This window comes from Mercenaria mercenaria, unplaced genomic scaffold, assembly GCF_021730395.1.
Source record: "Mercenaria mercenaria strain notata unplaced genomic scaffold, MADL_Memer_1 contig_159, whole genome shotgun sequence".
In the NCBI taxonomy this organism is placed as follows: Eukaryota; Metazoa; Mollusca; class Bivalvia; order Venerida; family Veneridae; genus Mercenaria; species Mercenaria mercenaria.
This window is the reverse complement of record NW_026459576.1, coordinates 33,750-52,592: the sequence shown is the minus strand read 5'-3', so window position 1 is coordinate 52,592 and position 18,843 is coordinate 33,750. Positions and strand designations below refer to the sequence as shown.

The 18,843-nt window shown below is 34.6% G+C and overlaps 1 protein-coding gene across 1 annotated transcript in view; it reads right to left on the bottom strand.

Annotated features, from left to right (window-relative positions):
• Nucleotides 1-18,843, bottom strand: part of LOC128551724 (interferon-induced helicase C domain-containing protein 1-like) — a 73,862-nt gene that overhangs the window by 25,167 nt on the left and 29,852 nt on the right. The window contains exons 9-16 of the mRNA XM_053532639.1: nucleotides 17,306-17,423; nucleotides 9,649-9,838; nucleotides 8,708-8,865; nucleotides 6,590-6,765; nucleotides 5,455-5,647; nucleotides 4,269-4,431; nucleotides 2,200-2,298; nucleotides 659-819 (exon numbers count right to left, since the gene is read on the bottom strand). Of these exons, the coding sequence (XP_053388614.1) occupies nucleotides 659-819; nucleotides 2,200-2,298; nucleotides 4,269-4,431; nucleotides 5,455-5,647; nucleotides 6,590-6,765; nucleotides 8,708-8,865; nucleotides 9,649-9,838; nucleotides 17,306-17,423 (1,258 nt within the window). The remainder of the gene's footprint in view (nucleotides 1-658; nucleotides 820-2,199; nucleotides 2,299-4,268; nucleotides 4,432-5,454; nucleotides 5,648-6,589; nucleotides 6,766-8,707; nucleotides 8,866-9,648; nucleotides 9,839-17,305; nucleotides 17,424-18,843) is intronic.

Sequence of the window (18,843 nt, the reverse complement as noted above, 5' to 3'; positions counted from 1 at the left end):
AGCAATGAAAACAACTCCAATAAAAGAAATGGAAAAGACAGCCAAACTTGAGCTATAATGGTAACGAGTTTTATATTCAGTTCGAAATAAGACTGGAGTTTGGATACACGCAAAAGGGTAATTGTCGTTGCTGGTTCTTGTTGTTAACAAATGACGTTTTCAAACATTGAAAATATAACAGAAAATTCCAGGTACCATAAACATACTTCTATTTTCATTTCATAATATGACAAAAACAATAATATATTTTCATATCAAAATATGAAAATAAAAAGCATATTCATATAAAAACCTCGAATATTCTCTCTATCTTTCACTCTTGAATAAATGTCTTATATTTTCACACTTGACTTACTCTTGAAAAAATGTATCTGTTGTTTAATTGTTTAATTGTTAACATGATTATATTTATTTCTTACATAAAACAATCAAAAACCTGTATAATATGTAAAAATACAAAGTAAGAGAAGACAAGCATTTTACTCTAAATATAATGTTTTTATAAAAAAATAACTCTTTACAACCTATCAGGTGCAAAGGAATAAAACGCTACATGTTTATGGATCATAATTCTTAATCAACACACATTCCCAATAATTTCAAACATTAAAACGTAATTATGTTGCTTTCTAATATAAAGGAATTAAGTTACACTTACCTTTAAATGTTTTGCACAAGAATTTACAAATACCACAGCTTCATAACTTTTCAGTTTTAGGTATACAGTTTCACACAAATTATTAACCCAACGTGTATACTGAAAAGTCCCTTTGTCGACAGGAGCTTTCAGAGCACTGCTAACTTCCGTTTCATTCATCACTGGAAATTATGCGCAGTGTTTCTTAGTTGTTTTAAATGGAACTATTCTGACGTTTTAAAATATCAAAATATCTAAGATTATATATAAAAGTGGAAATTGCAAAATTAATCATGATTACAAAATGTAAAGATGGTTATACTGAAAAAGGAACAAAGACTGTGAACATAGATTTAATATGTTTGCATATAAATACTACCTTGCGTTATGTTTAAAAATATACACACCTGATACATGTATACATAAACACAGTATTTATGTATACCATCACTAACAAGAGGGTCATGATGGTCACATCTAACACACTTAAATTCAACCGGTATTGAAAATAATTATTTTTGAGTTAAAACCAAAAACACACCCATAAAGCAGTCTTGAAAAGAAGTTTTAAGATTTGTTGTATTTTAGCTTTATCCGCCTCAGGAACTTTTGAACCAATTTCAGAAAGATTTATACAAGGAAGCTTCTGACTAAGTTTTGTAAATATCCGTCAAGCGGTTCATGCACAGAAGCTGTTTTCCCTACTTTAAGCTCCGGTCGCCGTAATTTCAATGAAAAATCTTTGCATATTGTCACGCATGAATATTACTGCGATTTTATTTCAAAGTCTGTCTACCAGCTTAAGATTATATTGTTTGAAGACTGACCAGTTTCAGCTCTAATGGCCAGCGAGTAACCCAAATATTATTTATTTGACACGCCAACAGCTTCGGTAACTTAATCATTACTATATACCTTTAATGGAAAAGTATTCACGCCAGCTGGCGCAAATTAAATTTTGGTACAGGTCACCTTAGGATCATTTGAGTGAATTTATTTCAAATTAAGCCTCCAGTTTCTGACCACAGGCACGAGTATCGGACCTGGGACAAACAAAATATGACCAGGCTGATAAAAACCTTTGTTTTCATCCTAAATGAGTCCAAAGTGAAATATGAACCCCCTTCAAAAGCTGCATATGTAGAAGGCCAGAATCTGGAGATTCGTGCTTGCGAGCAAACGGTTCACTTCCCAGGCCTTTGTGAAATAAATTCTCTAGAAAATTACACAAATTATCTTTCACTATTTCACGTTTGTATTCAGTTACAAAATGAGACCGACCCCAAGTCTCTAGCCCGAAATATGAGATAACCGGTTATTAGGTGTGCTCTGTGCATGGCTTTCAAGCATATACAACTGTAATTTGCTATATATAATGGATTTTTTATCTCTTGTAGAGACCATGATTTATGTGCGCAACTTATTCTCCTGAATTAAGACAATCATTTCAATAGTCGACTTGGCCTACAAAATGTGATATTTTTACATTTAATTAAAATATGTTTAAACTCTGTGACATTGCCAAACCCAACATTCGTGAATCAATAACTTATGGTACTTACATAAAGACGACTGTGTCATTCTTTTCTCTATAGTTGTCATCAGTTTAACTATATTTTCTTGAAAAACATCATTCAGTCGTCCCTGCACTTTATGTATCTCTGTTAATAAGGGGGAAAAATCTTTTCAGATGTACAATACTTTTTATTCATAATATACATAATCGTTTCACAAAAGAAAGTATATGTTAACAAACACTTAAAATGCACCTTTTTCATTTTTTTTACAAAATTGTAACAATTTAAGCAGCTAGCTTAATGTCAAAATATGTCTATTCCCTATGCATTGTCGATGTCGGTACCCTTTAACAGATGTATTATGCATACAAATGTCAGAAAAAATTATGTCGATCTCTAGACTGAGCATTTCAAAATAAATTGCATTTAGTAATTTAAGATACAAGGTGTGGCAGAAGGACTCCATGTGTTTCTTTCAGGCTTAAAGGGGCTTTCCCATGAACCCTTTCATCTTCCATTTTCTAGATATTGAGCCTATAAGATTTTGTGTAACTTTTATACTCCTTTCATTTTTTAACATCTTTAGCTTTTTTATTCTTACAGCATTCTAAATTAATGCCATGTACATGCATGTCAGTGAATGTGGCATTTTGCATCTGCTGGGAGAGATTTGGGAAGATACAAATTAGTGTGTTCGACAAGGGTGTGAAATATTCAATGTTCAACGTCTCTCAATATTCAAATCGCCTCAACAGTTTATGTGCATTTGCAGCTGCTGAAGCTTTTATGTTGTACATTTAAGCTTAACTCTAACGGTCTTCCTTAGCCGAGTACTTAGAGTCGCTGACTTCGAAACACGTGCCCATCACTGATATGGATTCGAAACTTTGCCTGTGGTGTAGGATTGTTCATGTGAGGAAGCCATAAAACTGGCTTCTGGTAGGTCGATGGTTCTACCAGTGTATTCGCCAATGAAACAAGTCCCGGGCACCTGAGATTTTACTTTACCATCCAAAACTAGATATGTCTTTATATATGACCTAAATTGTATCAGAGTGAACTTTAACTCAACAGAAACAAGAAGTATCTTTAAAAAAGATACACGGCCACATTAGTCAATGCACACTTTAAGTTACGAAACATACATGCACTCTGCACTTTTCCATACGATCGGGTATTTGTATATATGTAAAAGCAAAACAAAATGTAGTTTTTATAGTAAAACTTTCATGCTTCATAATTAGACCATATTTTACACAACACATATTTTACATCATAATTATATTAATGATAATTTAGGTAACTTTGACAAAAATAAGACTAAAAAGAAGGGGACGAAATGACCCATTTGAAATCGTCAAGGGATACGAAATTACCAAAATGGGACGAATTGACTGGATGACGAGTTGACTAGGGGATGAGTTGACTGTAAATCATTTACAGGAGATCACTGTTTATCAAAAACCACTTGTGAAACTTACTTACAATTTTTATTATGCAGTGGTATAGTATTGATATCACAATATAGATTTCAATCGTTTTGTTGTTGGAATATACTATGTATAATATACTTTTAATTGTGTTGTAACGTTACAGGTATGTGTACATTAGGTATACTGCACATTTTGATTTATGCCATATAATAATATTTATTAGAATTGTATAATTCAGTGCAAATATGAAATTATATAGTACAAATGTATATATATATGTCCGTCATATTATTCATATTATTTGGACTAAAATTGCCACATTTGTCTATGTCCTAATGGATATATGAAATAAACTTTAAACTTAACACTAAACTTAAAAAAAACTTATCAAAGTGGCAGAGTTGGCAGGTTTGTGGTTTAACTCTGTCGCAGTTTCACTACCGAGGGGATTAAGGTTTATGACGTACGTAAGCTATGTCCACATGAGTGTTGCAACGACATGCAGCTCAGAGCACCTGTAACCCCCTAAGAAAATATTAACTATTTCATTCGAAAACCTCTTTTTAACATTTCAATGTCTAAGTTTCGTACTTAAACCGCTGATGAGCCCTGTACCCACTTAAAACATCAAAGGTAATCCATACCCCGTAAAAATACTATAACATCATTTCTTAAATATACCTTCTTCTGGTAGAATGACATGCTGTCTCAGTTCTCCAATATATTTCTGTACAGTACATATAACGTGAGCATCAAGGTTCGCCATTAAATGTTTGATGTGTTCCACAGCTCTTTCCTCATTTCTTGCTTGGTCTACACCTACAGAAACTGTCAAACCCACAATCTGGAAATATCAAAGAATTTAATTTGGATATGACTTAATCCATCATTTAAGCTTTTTATTATAAATTTAAGTGATATCACTTAAGGAAGACCATCATTGTCCAATTTTGGTAAAATAAATATTAAGTTATTTGTTATCGGCTGAATTTCTTTCGGCTAGAACAAAAGACTTAGACTAATACAAATAAAAGAACACAAAAAGAAGTTGAAATATATCTTTTGAAAGAAATTCCGAAACTTTTTATTCCTTTATATACACCAAAATTCATCAAGCCCTTTTTTCATAACCTTTCTTTTTGTTTTTGTTAGGTTTAATTTCGCACCGACATAATGATAGGTCAAACAGGGACTTTCCAGCTTTGATGTCGGAGGAAGACCAAGATGCCCCTCCGTGCGTAATTTCATCACGGGCATTCATCTGAGTAGAACCACCGGTCTTCCGTAATTCAGTTGGATAGCTTCCTCACATGAAGAATTCAACTACCTGCGTGAGGCTCGAACCTACATTGGTGAGGGGCAAGTGATTCTAAGTCAACGACCTTAACAACTACACTGCTGAAACTTTGCAAATTATTTCGTTGTACGATTCTTTATTCATGTCCAGTTACATTAATGCCTGTGTCAAATTAAAAAAAAAGAAATTTACAAGATCGTAGTAAAAATAAAGTTTTAGCCTTGTAAAATCTTTAAAAAGTTCTATTTAGAAACGTTCATGAATACAGCCCCTGATGGCATTTTTGTATCACCATCTAAATGCAAATTATGACATTTAACGCTTCAATTTCTACATATTATATTTGATCGACAAGGAAAATATTCAGATTTTTTTTCATTATGGTATCTATGTCAAGTTCAAATATGGGTTATCTGGTTTCCTCCAATGATTACGCTAAAACAAATCGAGTCTTTTATTATTTTACTTGGCTGCGTTCTATGGGTCTGTTCTCAATGATTAGATTCTTGACTTTTGGGGCTCTGTGCTTCCGAGAAATCTACCCTTACCTATTATCTTTTATATATCTACCTGTGGTAAAACAGCATCGGGTTTATAAAACTTTAGGTCCATGTATCTTCTTATGATCTGATTATAGGTATGGTTATCACACGTATGATGGCACTCATCAAACACAATTAGTGAGAATATGGTTATGTCGCTAATCTCTTTCCTTAATAAAGCATCGAGCAAACTTTGAGCAGTTACTACCAGTATATCACCTCTGAAAAAGTAGGGTTTGTACTTCTACGTTTTGCCGGAATTCAAATAAATGCAGTAACTATGTACGGGAAAATTGAAAATAACTGACAACTGTTTTCTTTATCTGACAATTTGATTTCTACTACATCTAATTGTGGAATTCAACATCAATTTTGACTAAGAAATAAGACACTACTTCCTTTAGTATTTAAGAAGACCTTAACAAAACATGTTACAGAAAAATATCAATTTCTACGTAAAACACTGGCCATATTCTTACAAAATGCAATACACAATCCAAGTCCCGATAAACGCATTACGTGTAAACACTACGTTTGAGAAAACTGAAAAAAGAAACAGACTGTTTTGTTTTACAACTTTCTCGGCGAAACTTTTCCATGCTACATATTTATTGAGCTGAGAAATTTAAGCAATTGTACATAGACATTCTCCATGCATTGCTTATGAAATATCTGCAACTTAAGACCATTTCACTATTTAATTTAGGAAATGATTTGGCTTAATCTTATACTGACGTAAATGGCAGTTACGACATTTTTCTTAAATCTCACAAAAATATGTCATAATTTAGCAAATTCGACCTGTTATTTTTAACGAAATGTCAATTTAGCTAAACAACAGCGTTACACACATGATTTTAATTTCAGGTGATGGGTATTTGAATCCAAAAATGTAATAGTTCGTAAGAAACATGTTTATTTTTTGAACGTCGAATTATGGTTTCCGGCCTACTTATCTCACAAACAAGTATACAGAATTTAAATGTTATAGCTCCTATAGATTTCAAGAGTCGTCCTATACCAAGGCATCGCCGATCAATTAACGATTAACCACAACACCTCATCGTTTTCTTCTTTGAGTTAGACGAGCTAAGAAAAAATCACATTGACGTCCTAGCTATTATTCTCAATGACTGTAGATATATATCTAAATGTAAACCTACTTATCTGAATAATCTTTGAGATACCCGCTCTTTCTTTGTGACTCTTCAGTTATAACTTTTGATGTATACTGTTTCAGTAACTCTCTACACGCCATTCCTTCCTGATGCGCTATTGTCGAATGGTTAACAAGAAAAACGACTTTGGCAATACCTCGGCCCTTCTGACGTATATGTTTCTGTAAAGAAAAAGAATTCTACTATCAAATAGAACATTTGCAATCAACCAAAAATCTTATTTAAAAACGCACGCTGCAAATATTACTGATATTACAAGTTCAGTCATTTCGAAACTTTAGAACTGTTAACTATTTATTAAGCAGCTGATATACATGAACCCTGAATACATAGACAGTGAACAGTTACTTGTTTTAAGTAGTTTTAAATAATATTTTTAATATCAAAAATAGTATTTCGATCATTAACAACAGCAATTACTTAGTACTAGATTTATTACGATCTTGTTCTGTACTTCTCTGCTTAAAAATGAGGAAATATTTTTTTTAAAATATAGTCAACTTCTTGATGAGTATGCGAAACAAGCATAGCTCCTTGGTATCATATTTCTTGCCCAACACTTTTATGTCAAAATACGTTCGTCGCAGGTTATAGCTGTTACAGAAATGTATTTATGAAACATTGGTAAAATTCTATTCAAATGAATAAGGTATTATTTTTAGCTCGACAATTTGAACTCAACCATGCGTCTACGTCCGCATATGTGTCTGCGTCCGATTTCGTTACGTAGTATCTCAGTTACCACTTGTGGGAATGGATTGAAACTCGAACTCAAACATATTCATTGTGATGATCTGCCATGCAGTTTACAAGTTCCATAACTTTACATCGATTTTCTTACAAAAACATGCCCCTTTTTCGACTAAGTAGTTTTTGGTTAAGTTTTTGGATGTAAGCTTGTATTTCAGTACTTACGCATGGGAATGGATTGAAACTTTACACTCTTGTTCACTGTGATGATCTGACATGTCTTGCACAAGGTTGATAACTTTACTTTGCAGTTTTACAAAATTACGCCCGTTTTTAGACTTAGCATCTCTTGGTTTAGTTTTTTTATGTAAGCTGTATCCACTAATAGGAATGGATTGAAAGTTCACACACGTGGTCACTATGATGAGTTGACATGAACTGCACAGGTTCCATAAATAACTTCTTTTTCTTGCATTTGTTTAAAATCACCACGCCTCCCCACCCCTTTTCAACTTATATTCATTAGATTGCCGAGACTGTTGAATAGTCGAGCGTTGCTGTCCTCAGACAGCTCTTGTTATTTTTGCTGTCTGATGCTCCTTTTCGAAATTGTCTTCAATCATATAATGGCTATCACTTGGGTCCTGTATAATGTTAGCCAGCATTCGTTGATTGTGAACAAATACGGACTTGTTATCTCTAAGTATTTAAAGAAAACTGACCTGTTTGCGTTCTTTGCTTTATTCGCTTTAAGTCACATCAACACAATTTAGGTCATTTTGCAATTGTAGCGGAAGACCCCATGTGCCCATCCGGACATTAATTAAGGCACATGTGAATACCGGAGTAGAAACATCGATCTTTAGCAGGATGGCTGAATCTTATGAAAGAATTCTACACCCAAGCTAGGTTTCGAACATGATGCGATGATGGGGCAAGTGGTTCTAAGTCAGCGACCTTAATCACTCGGGCACTTAGGTTCTCTGGTTACGTTTTGTGTTTCCGATGGAACTTGTTAGGTATCTTATTTGTTATTACATTAGCTGTCTTTTAGTGTCGTGCTGCGGCCTTAAAACAACTTTTCGTTCTTTAACTTAGTATTGTTATATTTCTTGGCTTTAGATATAAATATGCAATATAATATCGCTTTACCTTTAGTTAGGGGCTGTGAGGGTAGCTGCACACTCAAAAACATGCCTAGTCTGTAATAATTTGCTTTGTTGCGTTCTATGCGTCCAATAACTTTTCATATACTGGTATATATATTGTTTATTCAAGTCTACTCAATTTATATATTTTGCATTACCTACTGAGCTTACTTCGTCGACCTTAACGAAATATACCAATATTTACCAGTATTACACTGGACCAGTAAAATTATATTATACTATAAATGCAGCAGTAATTGTGCACCTGTATAATTCTCATCGCAACCCTTGTTCTATCATACCCTGATGGTGCTACAATGATTACATTCTTGCCTAGTAAGGCTGGGGCAGCTAGCTCTTGCTGATAATTTCTCAGTAAGATGTCTTTATCTTCAATCGGAACTCCGTCATCTTTAATATTGGCTGCAAAATTAAAGGCTCATAATGCTTTTGTTTCAAATGAGCTACATATATAAGATATGGCTGCATCTAAATCAAATTGTATATGCTTCTTTACAAAATGCATATTTTTGTCATTAGTTTGATTCCAATCCATTTTCGGATAAAACGAAACCGAATCAGCGAAGCAGACAGTTTAAATAAATTAGGTATCTCTAACGTCTACCTTTTCTTTGAATGAAATGTTCTGACACCAAAACTACAAACAAATACTACAATCAAATGCCTGTAAACGATTTATCTGTAAATAAGTTACACAGAAATATGTGAAAATATTGGACATTTTGTTGTGTTGATCTGAATGGTACTGGTAATAAGAATAACCAGTTAGAGACTTATGATGGCACTTTGGGACTGTGTGCCCTTGAAGTTTGTTTTATTTCTTGTTTCGTCGCGCACTTAATGGTCCTTTCCATGTTTTTCCGCCTTCTTCCAAGTTATTGAATGCATGCGTTTATTGTATATGAAAAATACATTTACACAGTATTTCACATTTGTATTTTGTTATTTAGAGTGTAAGGGATTCACATAACGAGAAAAACTACAATTACCCATTTTTTCCTCCTGAATATCTGTTTCGAGCTAATTATAAATATAAATTTAGTCTGTCTGTCTAATAATTTCTCAACTAACATCAACGTAGAAACACTAAGCTATAGAAAGTTTTAAAACTAGAATTTGTGTCATCATCATTATCATCATCTTCAACATTTACTGCATTAAGAGTGTAAAACTATTTCTACAAACCCGTTTCAGTGATATTATATTGACCCGGATCAGTTTTCGTCATCTCTTCGGAGCTTTGTGAACTTTCTCTCAGCCGTAAGTAACTGTATCCCTTTTCAGTGCTGCTGGGGTTAGGAGCAGTATCAGATAAAGCTTCTTGGTCATCTCCTAGCATGCAGGGTTTTGATTTAAAAGCCATTGACTCCGAACGCTACAAAATCAATTTTAAAAATGTTTTAAAACGTGTATGTGTTCGGGTTGAATGTATTTTTAACAATATTTAAGTAATATGAACGACAGTAAGCAGTAAGCACAATGTCCAACTTTATAGTTCTGCCTCACAGGAATATAATGTCATGATACCACACTTGAAGTCACATTGTTCTGGCACTGAACTGACCAATCCTAGCACTATCGTCTTAATACTGAGCGCCAAGCAAGGAAGGTACTAGAACCTAGTATCATTTATACGTCTTTAGTATGACGCGGACAGGGATCGAACCCACGACCTCTCACACTCGAAGCAGGCGCACTACCACTAGGTGCATATTGCATCTTGTGAGTATCATATAAATTGGATTGATATGTGACATATTGTGTTGTCACAGCAAAATAGGCACAAGATCACAGTTATTTGCCCTTGGTTGACAATAAGGAAGTGGTTATGCGGAAAATAACTCCTCTGTTTGATGGTGAATATTGGTGAATGTTTGAGTGAAAGACCTGCAATAAATGACATAATTGAATAGAGGAGATGTGAAATAGTAGGTACATGTACGATTTGACAAAATGGGAATGTCAGAATATGCATAACATGACTTTTTGATAAGGCCAGTTTTGCCTGTTTGCGGCCATCTAGAGTGTCTTCTTCATACGCGTGTGATTTGGTTCAAAATGGTGGGAAAAGAGCCGGTCAATCCCATGTTTGTTGTGGCTGGAATTTTTTCTCTTAATAGTTCTGTTAAGTTCAGGTACTTTTAGGGGGTTTGGAATGCATGCAAAATTGCATTAGTGTCCAGTGTTTATATAGCATATAAAGTAAAAATAATTGTGGTCTTGTGCCTGATATAAACGTTGTTTTATTCAGTCCAATAATAACCAAGTTAATCGAATATCAATCAATGCGTGATAAAAATGTGATTACTATACAGTCACAAGTTATTTGACTATTTGTCAATACACAAACAAGGCGGTCATAGCGGCCCTGAGTCGATCGATCACCTGAACTTGCCTATTTGACCTTGAATATACGCACTGAATTATTAATGGTAATATCTGTGTGTAGTATATTAAACAAAGAAATAGATTAAGTTTAACCATCTAAACAAAGTTGAGTGGGGATCCTACCAGGATGCTACGAACCATGTGTAATGGCGATCCGCCAAGCGGTTCAAGGGAACAAGTCTTTTCTATTTTTAGCTCTAGTGACCCCTTAAAGGGACCAAATACCACGGTTTGAATATATTTTGCAGAGGACTTTATAAAAGTGTCAAAGACCATATTTGATGAAGATCCAGCAAGCTTTCCATGAGAAGAAGGCATTTAAAAATATTTCTTATTTTAGCTCTTGTGGCCAAGGAAGGGGCTAAGTTCCCCGATTTGAACAAAAAATATGAGAGGACCTTAGATAAAGACCAAGTCTGTTGAAGATCAGTCGAGCGGTTCTTATGAAAAAAGTCTATAGGTTGATCCTTCGGAAGCATGGAATGCAAGCAAGAAAAATAATAGAAGACTCGATGTGAATGATATTAATGAAAGGTAGTGGAAAGTAAACTACCTACCACGTCCCCTAGCACCGGCTTTTACAAAAATATTTAATGGATTTCATGTTTCCAAAGAATCATTAAATATAACAAAACTGAATCCAGTTGATGTTGCTTTTTTTTTCATTTTTAGCTCTAGCGGCCCTAAGACGGGACCAACTCATCCCATTAGAGGACCTTATAATGATGCTACAGGCCATGTTTGATGACGATCCATCAAGCAATTCATGAGAAGTAGTTGTTTAAAGGTATTCCTGTTTTACCTAAGCCGACTCCAGAATCGAAATTGAGATAAGACCTAATAATGATAATACAAACAAAGTGGATATAATAGAGAAAAGTGGAAACTTCACAGGTCGCTCAACACGACAAAAACGAAAAAGTCGTGCTGAACGATCTGAGAAGATCGAAATATAACAGCCCTGATTGAAGATCCAACAAACGGTTCTTGAGTTGAAGTTGTTCAAAGATTGTCCATTTTTTTAGCTCTAGTGGCTCCTTAAAGGTGCAAACCAACAAACGGTTCTTGAATTAAAGTTGTTCAAAGATTGTCCAATTTTTTTAGCTCTAGTGTCTCCTTAAAGGTGCAAAGTGCCTCAGTTGTTCTGAACAAACTTGGGAGTGAACTTTTTTTTGAATGATATTTAAACAATTTATCGCCAATTCATTAGATGAATGCATTTGAATTTGCTTCTGTTTTTAGCTAAAGCAGCACCTTGAAGGGGACAACTACCCCCATCTGAATGAATTTGTGAGATGATTTTATAGCGTTGCTATTTTTGTACCTCTAGTTGCCCCTAAAATGGGCCGAGTAACCCCAGTTCATGAAAAACCCAATTTAAATGTATTTCTATTTAAGTTCTATATAAGTTCTAGTGGCCAATAAATGGGGTCAAGCTCCCCAGTTTGAACAAATTTTGGAGAGGACCTTACAATGATATTACGGATCAAATCAAGAAGATCCATCTGTTTTCGTATCATAGAGTCTGTCAGTAATTAACGATACCTTTTGAAACAAAATTGTAGAGGACCTTATATTGAAGCCACAGACCACGTTTGATAAAGATCCATTAAGCGGTTCATCAGTAGAAGTCGTTAAAAGATACAGAGGATATTTGTTTGCTTTCGTGTAAGATCGAAATATATTTCACCGAGTGAACACTATAATGCAATATTTTCACGAGTGGCGCAGCCACGAGTGAAAATGTAAATTATGGTGTTCACGAGTGAAATTTATTTCGACCTTACACTGAAACAAACAAATTTTCTATTTATTTTATGCATTTTAAATGGTTTAAACCAAATTATATTCAGTTTGTCCGCGCAACGTCACGTGCATCGCATCATAACGTCATGACGTCGTGACGTCAGGATGTCTTTGTAGAAAAACTATAAATAGTTCTATTACGTTTCCTGATTTCTTTTACATTTTGTTATGATAAAATGTAAATATTTATGATCCTTTCATAATTCCTGTACATCATTACCTTTATTGACGGATATTTTGCAAGGAATTTCCTATCATTTATAGTTCATATCATTTCGCATTCAAATGTAGTTCCGTACCAGTGAAAAATAAAAATAATATTTTCACTGTTTGAAACAGTGAAAATATCAATTTTATTTCACTGCTAAATTTCAGTATTTCACAGAAGAGCATAAAATAAATTTCTATATTAACCTCTACCGGCTCCTAAATTAGACCGAGAGCTCCCATTTAAACAAACCTTTAGAGAGGACCTGATAACGATACTAGTTTAATGAAGATCGATCAAGCCGTTCATGAGAAAAATTCGTTTAAATATTCTTCTATTTTAAGCTCTAGCGGCCCCTAAAACGGCCAGACGGGAAAATGTGAGTAACTAGATTTCTAGGGTAATACAAACCAAGTTTGGTGTAATTCTGATCAGTTGTTTCAGGGAAAAAATTGTTTATGTAAATGTGGACCATGGACGCTAAACCATCCACCTGTAATACTAATAACACCTTCCATTCATGTAAGCTATTAAGTTATATTCCAGACATATCAATGACTTACAATCTTTGGCTTCTTAGTGAGACATTGTTATTATGTGCATTTAGATTAAATCTTGCAACAAATTATCTTGTTAGGGTAAAAGTATTTTTTAAATTTGTCTGAAGATCCTTCGACGCAAAAAAGTTACAGAGATAACAAAGTTACATAACGTAAATATGTTGTCCCTAATGAGACTTTCACATTCGAGCTTGGACAACACCTTGTTATGTAGAATGTTAAGGCAATGTTATTCGGATATCACTCAATGCATAATAAGGAACATAATTTAGCATTTTTGAACTCCAAGTTTGACCTTAATGCTAATGGTCCAAGGTCGAAGCCTTGCCTTGCTTATTAAACATTGTGTTCTGAATATTTGTGCAGTCTTTATCCCGATACATTGCTAATTATACTAATTTTAATGGCTTATTTTAAGTTAGTTCAATATCATACTGGTGGAGAGAATTTCTATATGCTTAAGCTCTAAATTCAATCCTCTTGTCTATAAAATGTAAAACTTGTTAATAGCACAGGGCATATGGCAGAAAGGTCATTCTGTATCCAATAACAAAGGTTGACACACCGAGAATACAGCAAATATTGTATACCAATACCTTGATAAAGAGCTACTGCGGCTACTCTCAGGGTGGATGAATTATTTAAAAGAGACATCCGAACGCCACACACAGAAGAAGAGCTGCAGTATTGTACCGAGGTAAGAAGTTGAGCTTTAAAGCCAACGCAAAGAAAGTATACTTTTAAGGTAGTCGAATGCTACAGACTAGAACGTATATGAGCTGAACATTGGGAATAATAAGTTTCAACACATAGTTTGGTAATCTAAAGGAAAAGGAGACTTCCAGCTTTCAAGCAGTACAGTGAAGGCATCGTGGTTATACTTTTACGGTATTTGAATGCTCTATATAACAGCATATATGAGCTAGCCAAGCATCAACGGGTCCGAACAAATTTTTAAATATAAAGAAATATGTTAAGCATCTAAGCGATAGGACTCGTATGTTGTTGATTCAAAGACATCGTCTGATTGGAACTTCAACAAAAAGGCCAGTTATGTTTAGTAGTTTCAGCATACAAGAGGCTATGCTGAATATCATTAGCCTGATTCCTGAAATTATTGAGCTCAAAATCTAAATCTTTTGAAAGTCATTGTTAAACGAATCATTAAGGCAAGATAGTCGGAGGGAAATTTTATATATGATAACTAGTATATGTTGGTCTCCCAAGCTCTATGGTTTTTGGTCGATAAAATTTCTAACGAAATCCTGGATAAGTTTAAAATTAATAACTACAAAGTGTCTTCAGTCAGTGCATACGATTGTTTTACATTGTACACCACTTTACCACCACATAATTTGATAAATGGAAAACTAACTTCCCTAATTCAAATGACTTTTGCCAGGGAGAATGCTACATTTCTCGCTTGCAATTTCAATAAATATTTTTACTCGCTCATTATTAAACATTATATATATTTGTGTACTTTGTGGACCTGTGATGAAGTTTGTAAAGCCCGTTTATTGTTATTGAACAACATTTACGTCACATTTGGGAATGCAGTTTTTAGACAAGTAATTTGTAATCCCATGGGGACAAACTATGCATCCCTTGTCGCAGGTTTGTTTTTATACTTTACGTTGAGGCTTTCTCCAGATACGCATGCAGACATTATTACTGCATTTAATAATACATCACACTTTCAGGATGATATTTTTATTATGGATACTCCGTTTTTTGTACAATTAGTGGATACTATATATCCCCGGGAGCTCCAGTTAAATAAAACTAACACTTCGGTTACTGCTGCTTTATGTTTAGATTTAAATCTCTCTATTCGTGAAAATATTATACAAATCAAGAATTATGAGAAGAGGGATGATTTTAATTTTAGTATAATTGTAAATTTTCCCCATTTGGATGATGATGTACCTCGGGCTACTTCTTACGGGGTATATATTTCTCAATTAATTATGTTTGTCTGTGCGTGTAGTCATGTTGTTGATTTTAATAAACGTAATCAATACATAACAAATAAACTTCTTCAGAAGGCTACCATTATTACAAATTGCGTAAATATTTTGCTACATTTTACTACCGTAATTCTGATTTGGAGTAATTTAAAGACACTTCTGCGAGAAGGTACTTCAAAACCCATTTTTTATGAGGATGTGGTTTACAAACTTCGTAAGCTTTTGGGTCATGGTAATGTCCCAAATGTATTTTGTAAAATTATAAAACGTTTTATTAAAAGAGGTTACATCCCAACTGTTTTGAGGCGCACCGCATGTTTAAAGTGTTCAATCCGTTTACAGTTGGACATTACGCTTCCCTCTTTGATTGTGTCTGACGGAAGAGTGAGGGTGGCGGGGGTGAGGGTGCCTCTGTAATAAGCAGTTTTTTAAACCAACTTGGTCTGAACTGTTTTGATTTCTGTCGTCTGGCCCGTTTCGTTGGGACCCTTAAGGGTGTTTATCTTGATGCTCTGCTTTCTGCAAAGGCACTGAGTACATACATTTTTAGTTCTTAAGTTTGCTTTTTATAAAATCATACAGCAGCATTTTTGTGTTTCACATGTCATGCCTTTTGTTTCCATTGCGTGTGTTATAGATTCACCTGGCGGGAATTACTTTTATTTACACTGTCACCTGACTCTGACCGTTCCAAGGCGATGACCCATTGTGTTCGTTTATTTGTTTGTTTTGTCCTCGTGTGTTTGCTTTTTATGTGAGTATATGTGTTGGAAGTGTGCACATCTGTGTACTGTAGGTTTCATTTTTGGGAGGCTGGGTTTTGGAAAGTGGCATTCCCTGTTTGATATTTATCCTTGTTCTTTTTTTAACAAATAACATTCCATATAGTTTACTAGTATCCGCTAGTCTTAGACAAAGTCACCTTAGCGATGGGACCCATTGTTCCAGACATATAAGGTGTTGGAACTTCCCTGGGTCATATGATCATAGTCGTTTCGGTAGTGATTGCTGACTTTTCTAGAAAATTCCTGTTCATCCTAAACTTGTTTGCATCTCCAATTTCGTTCTCCAAAATAATGCCTCCCTTTTTCAACTACACCTGTAACTTCTCAACATTTCTACACCTGCAACTTCTAAAGAGGCATGTCTGCAGCTGTCACTTTTTCATTTAAGGTGTAAAATTTAAATAATCATGGCTGTAATTTTATACAAAAAAGAGGTCTTCCATCCCTGTAAAATTTCGTACAGATTATATAGACAAGAAAAGATAAAATGCACAAAATATTTGACGTTCTATTGTGACATTGACCTTTGAGCTAGGGATCCGGTTTGCATGCGAAACATTGGTCTTATCAATGAGAATGATTTAGCCATGTAATTTCAATAACTATTCAAGCGTAGAACGGTCACATGGACAAAAATATCCGAAGTCTGTGGCCTCTATTGTAACCTTGAACTTTAAGCTAGGGCAGGTGAAACCATATCTGATTGGTTTGGATATATTTTATCTATTCAAGACATTACATAAATAATTTGCACTGAAAAGGGAATGGACGGAGAGCTAAATAGTAATAGAGAATATTTGCGCCAAGTTATTAAATAAATTCGATCAATGCATTGCAAAGTTATTAATCGGACAAAATAGGAGGAAATGGCAAACCAATTGTCCCAAAGTTGTCAAACAATCTTCCTTGCAATACTATCGCTGCTTGTAATTGGGACATCTATGTTCTAGTTGGCAGGTAAATACCAACTGGGTACAGAGAGCACTAGAAAGCATTTTCCATAGTTTCAATTCCGATGTAAACATTGTTATATTTTACCAATCTGTCAACAAAGATGACTGTGTATTTCTTCAGGGCATAGTCTTTATATAAAAGTTTGACTGTAAATACATTTCAATTAGATACCTTTGCAAGTGATTTATCCATAAATACTTCAAATTGTGGTTGGTCCATACCATGTAGACAGTCGGCAGCTGTTTCATGCGATGTTGAACAAAACCCTGTAGTGTCACTGCTGATAGAACTTGAAAATAATAATACATCACCGTTATGTAAGTACTTGTAAATAACGCTTATCTCCCTTGTATATATATTTCCACCTCAACGGACCTGTGAAAACCAATATGTAATATACTTCAGTTTTGTTTCATACTCCGAATATAATAGAAATATACAGGTCGTTTCAAAATTTCACTACTCCGGTTGTTTGATCTTGTATACAGGATTCTGTCATATGCAGATTAGTTACTGTTCATAGTAAGGTATATTAAATTAATTATGAGACAGAGCAATAGGCTTACGAAAGCACATCCAATCTGAATAAATTCGTACTTACAGTCTTACAGTAAGTCCATAATACAATACACATAATACACAATACAAAAACTGCAAGAAAATATGCCCCTGTTTACAATGGCTAACGTATTGTGGTTGATTTCTGCCAAGTCGTGTTGGCGGGGCGAAAACACAACAACTCGAAAACAAGCCGTTTAGAGTTTGGTGCGGTATAACATACATCATAGGGTATCTATTGGGCTAGCCTTAAAATATCTTCTCACGCTATCCATTTCATTACAGGCTGGGTAGGCAGGTAGGAACGTTAGTTATTTTATTCAGGAAAATTCAGTACGAAAAAGTAGTTCTACCTCCTTCATCAAACAATCTTTTTACATTATCACATAGTTATTTTAACCAAACAGACGTGTTTAACATCTTATGTATATATGTTGTATTCTAAAAACATTTAGATAGAAAGTCCCAATCATGTGCTTAGATGTGTAAAATGCTCACATTTTGAAAATAAGGTTTTCAAATTTAAATGGCGGTTGATACATTTTGAACAGCTCGCAGAGCTAGAGGATCCCAGCTCTTTTACTGAAAGAAGAAGATCAGTAACGGGAGATATTGTCATCATTTTCACCATATACTCGAGTCATTCGCCGTAAACTACGCAAAAGGTGAGCGCTAGATGGGTCATTTTCTTACTGTGCGCTATATTGACTATCATCAGTCTAGATGTCTTTATGCGTCTTGCATAAGTGTAATTGTGCGAATGTCTAACGAAAGACGCCAAAACGAAAACACGAAAAATTGACAAATATGATATTTGTTATATTTTCATTTTTCTTGTAGGTATTTGTTGTGTTTTCAAGTCGGCGGGGCGAAGTCACGACAGCACGACAAATGAAAGCTGCCAACACGACACATTCATACCCGCAAACACGAATACTCGACAAATAAATAAGTCGTGTCGAGGCCCTCTAAATGTCCAGTTTTCTCGTAGAATGTATCGTGTTTTCACCACAGCAACACGAAAACAGGAAGTTGTGGTTAAAACACATTAAAATCAACAAATTAGGCGTTTGTCGAGTTTTTTGTTGTCATGTTTTCGCCTCGCCAACACGCCAACACGACATTGCAGAAATCAGCCATCATACTAAATG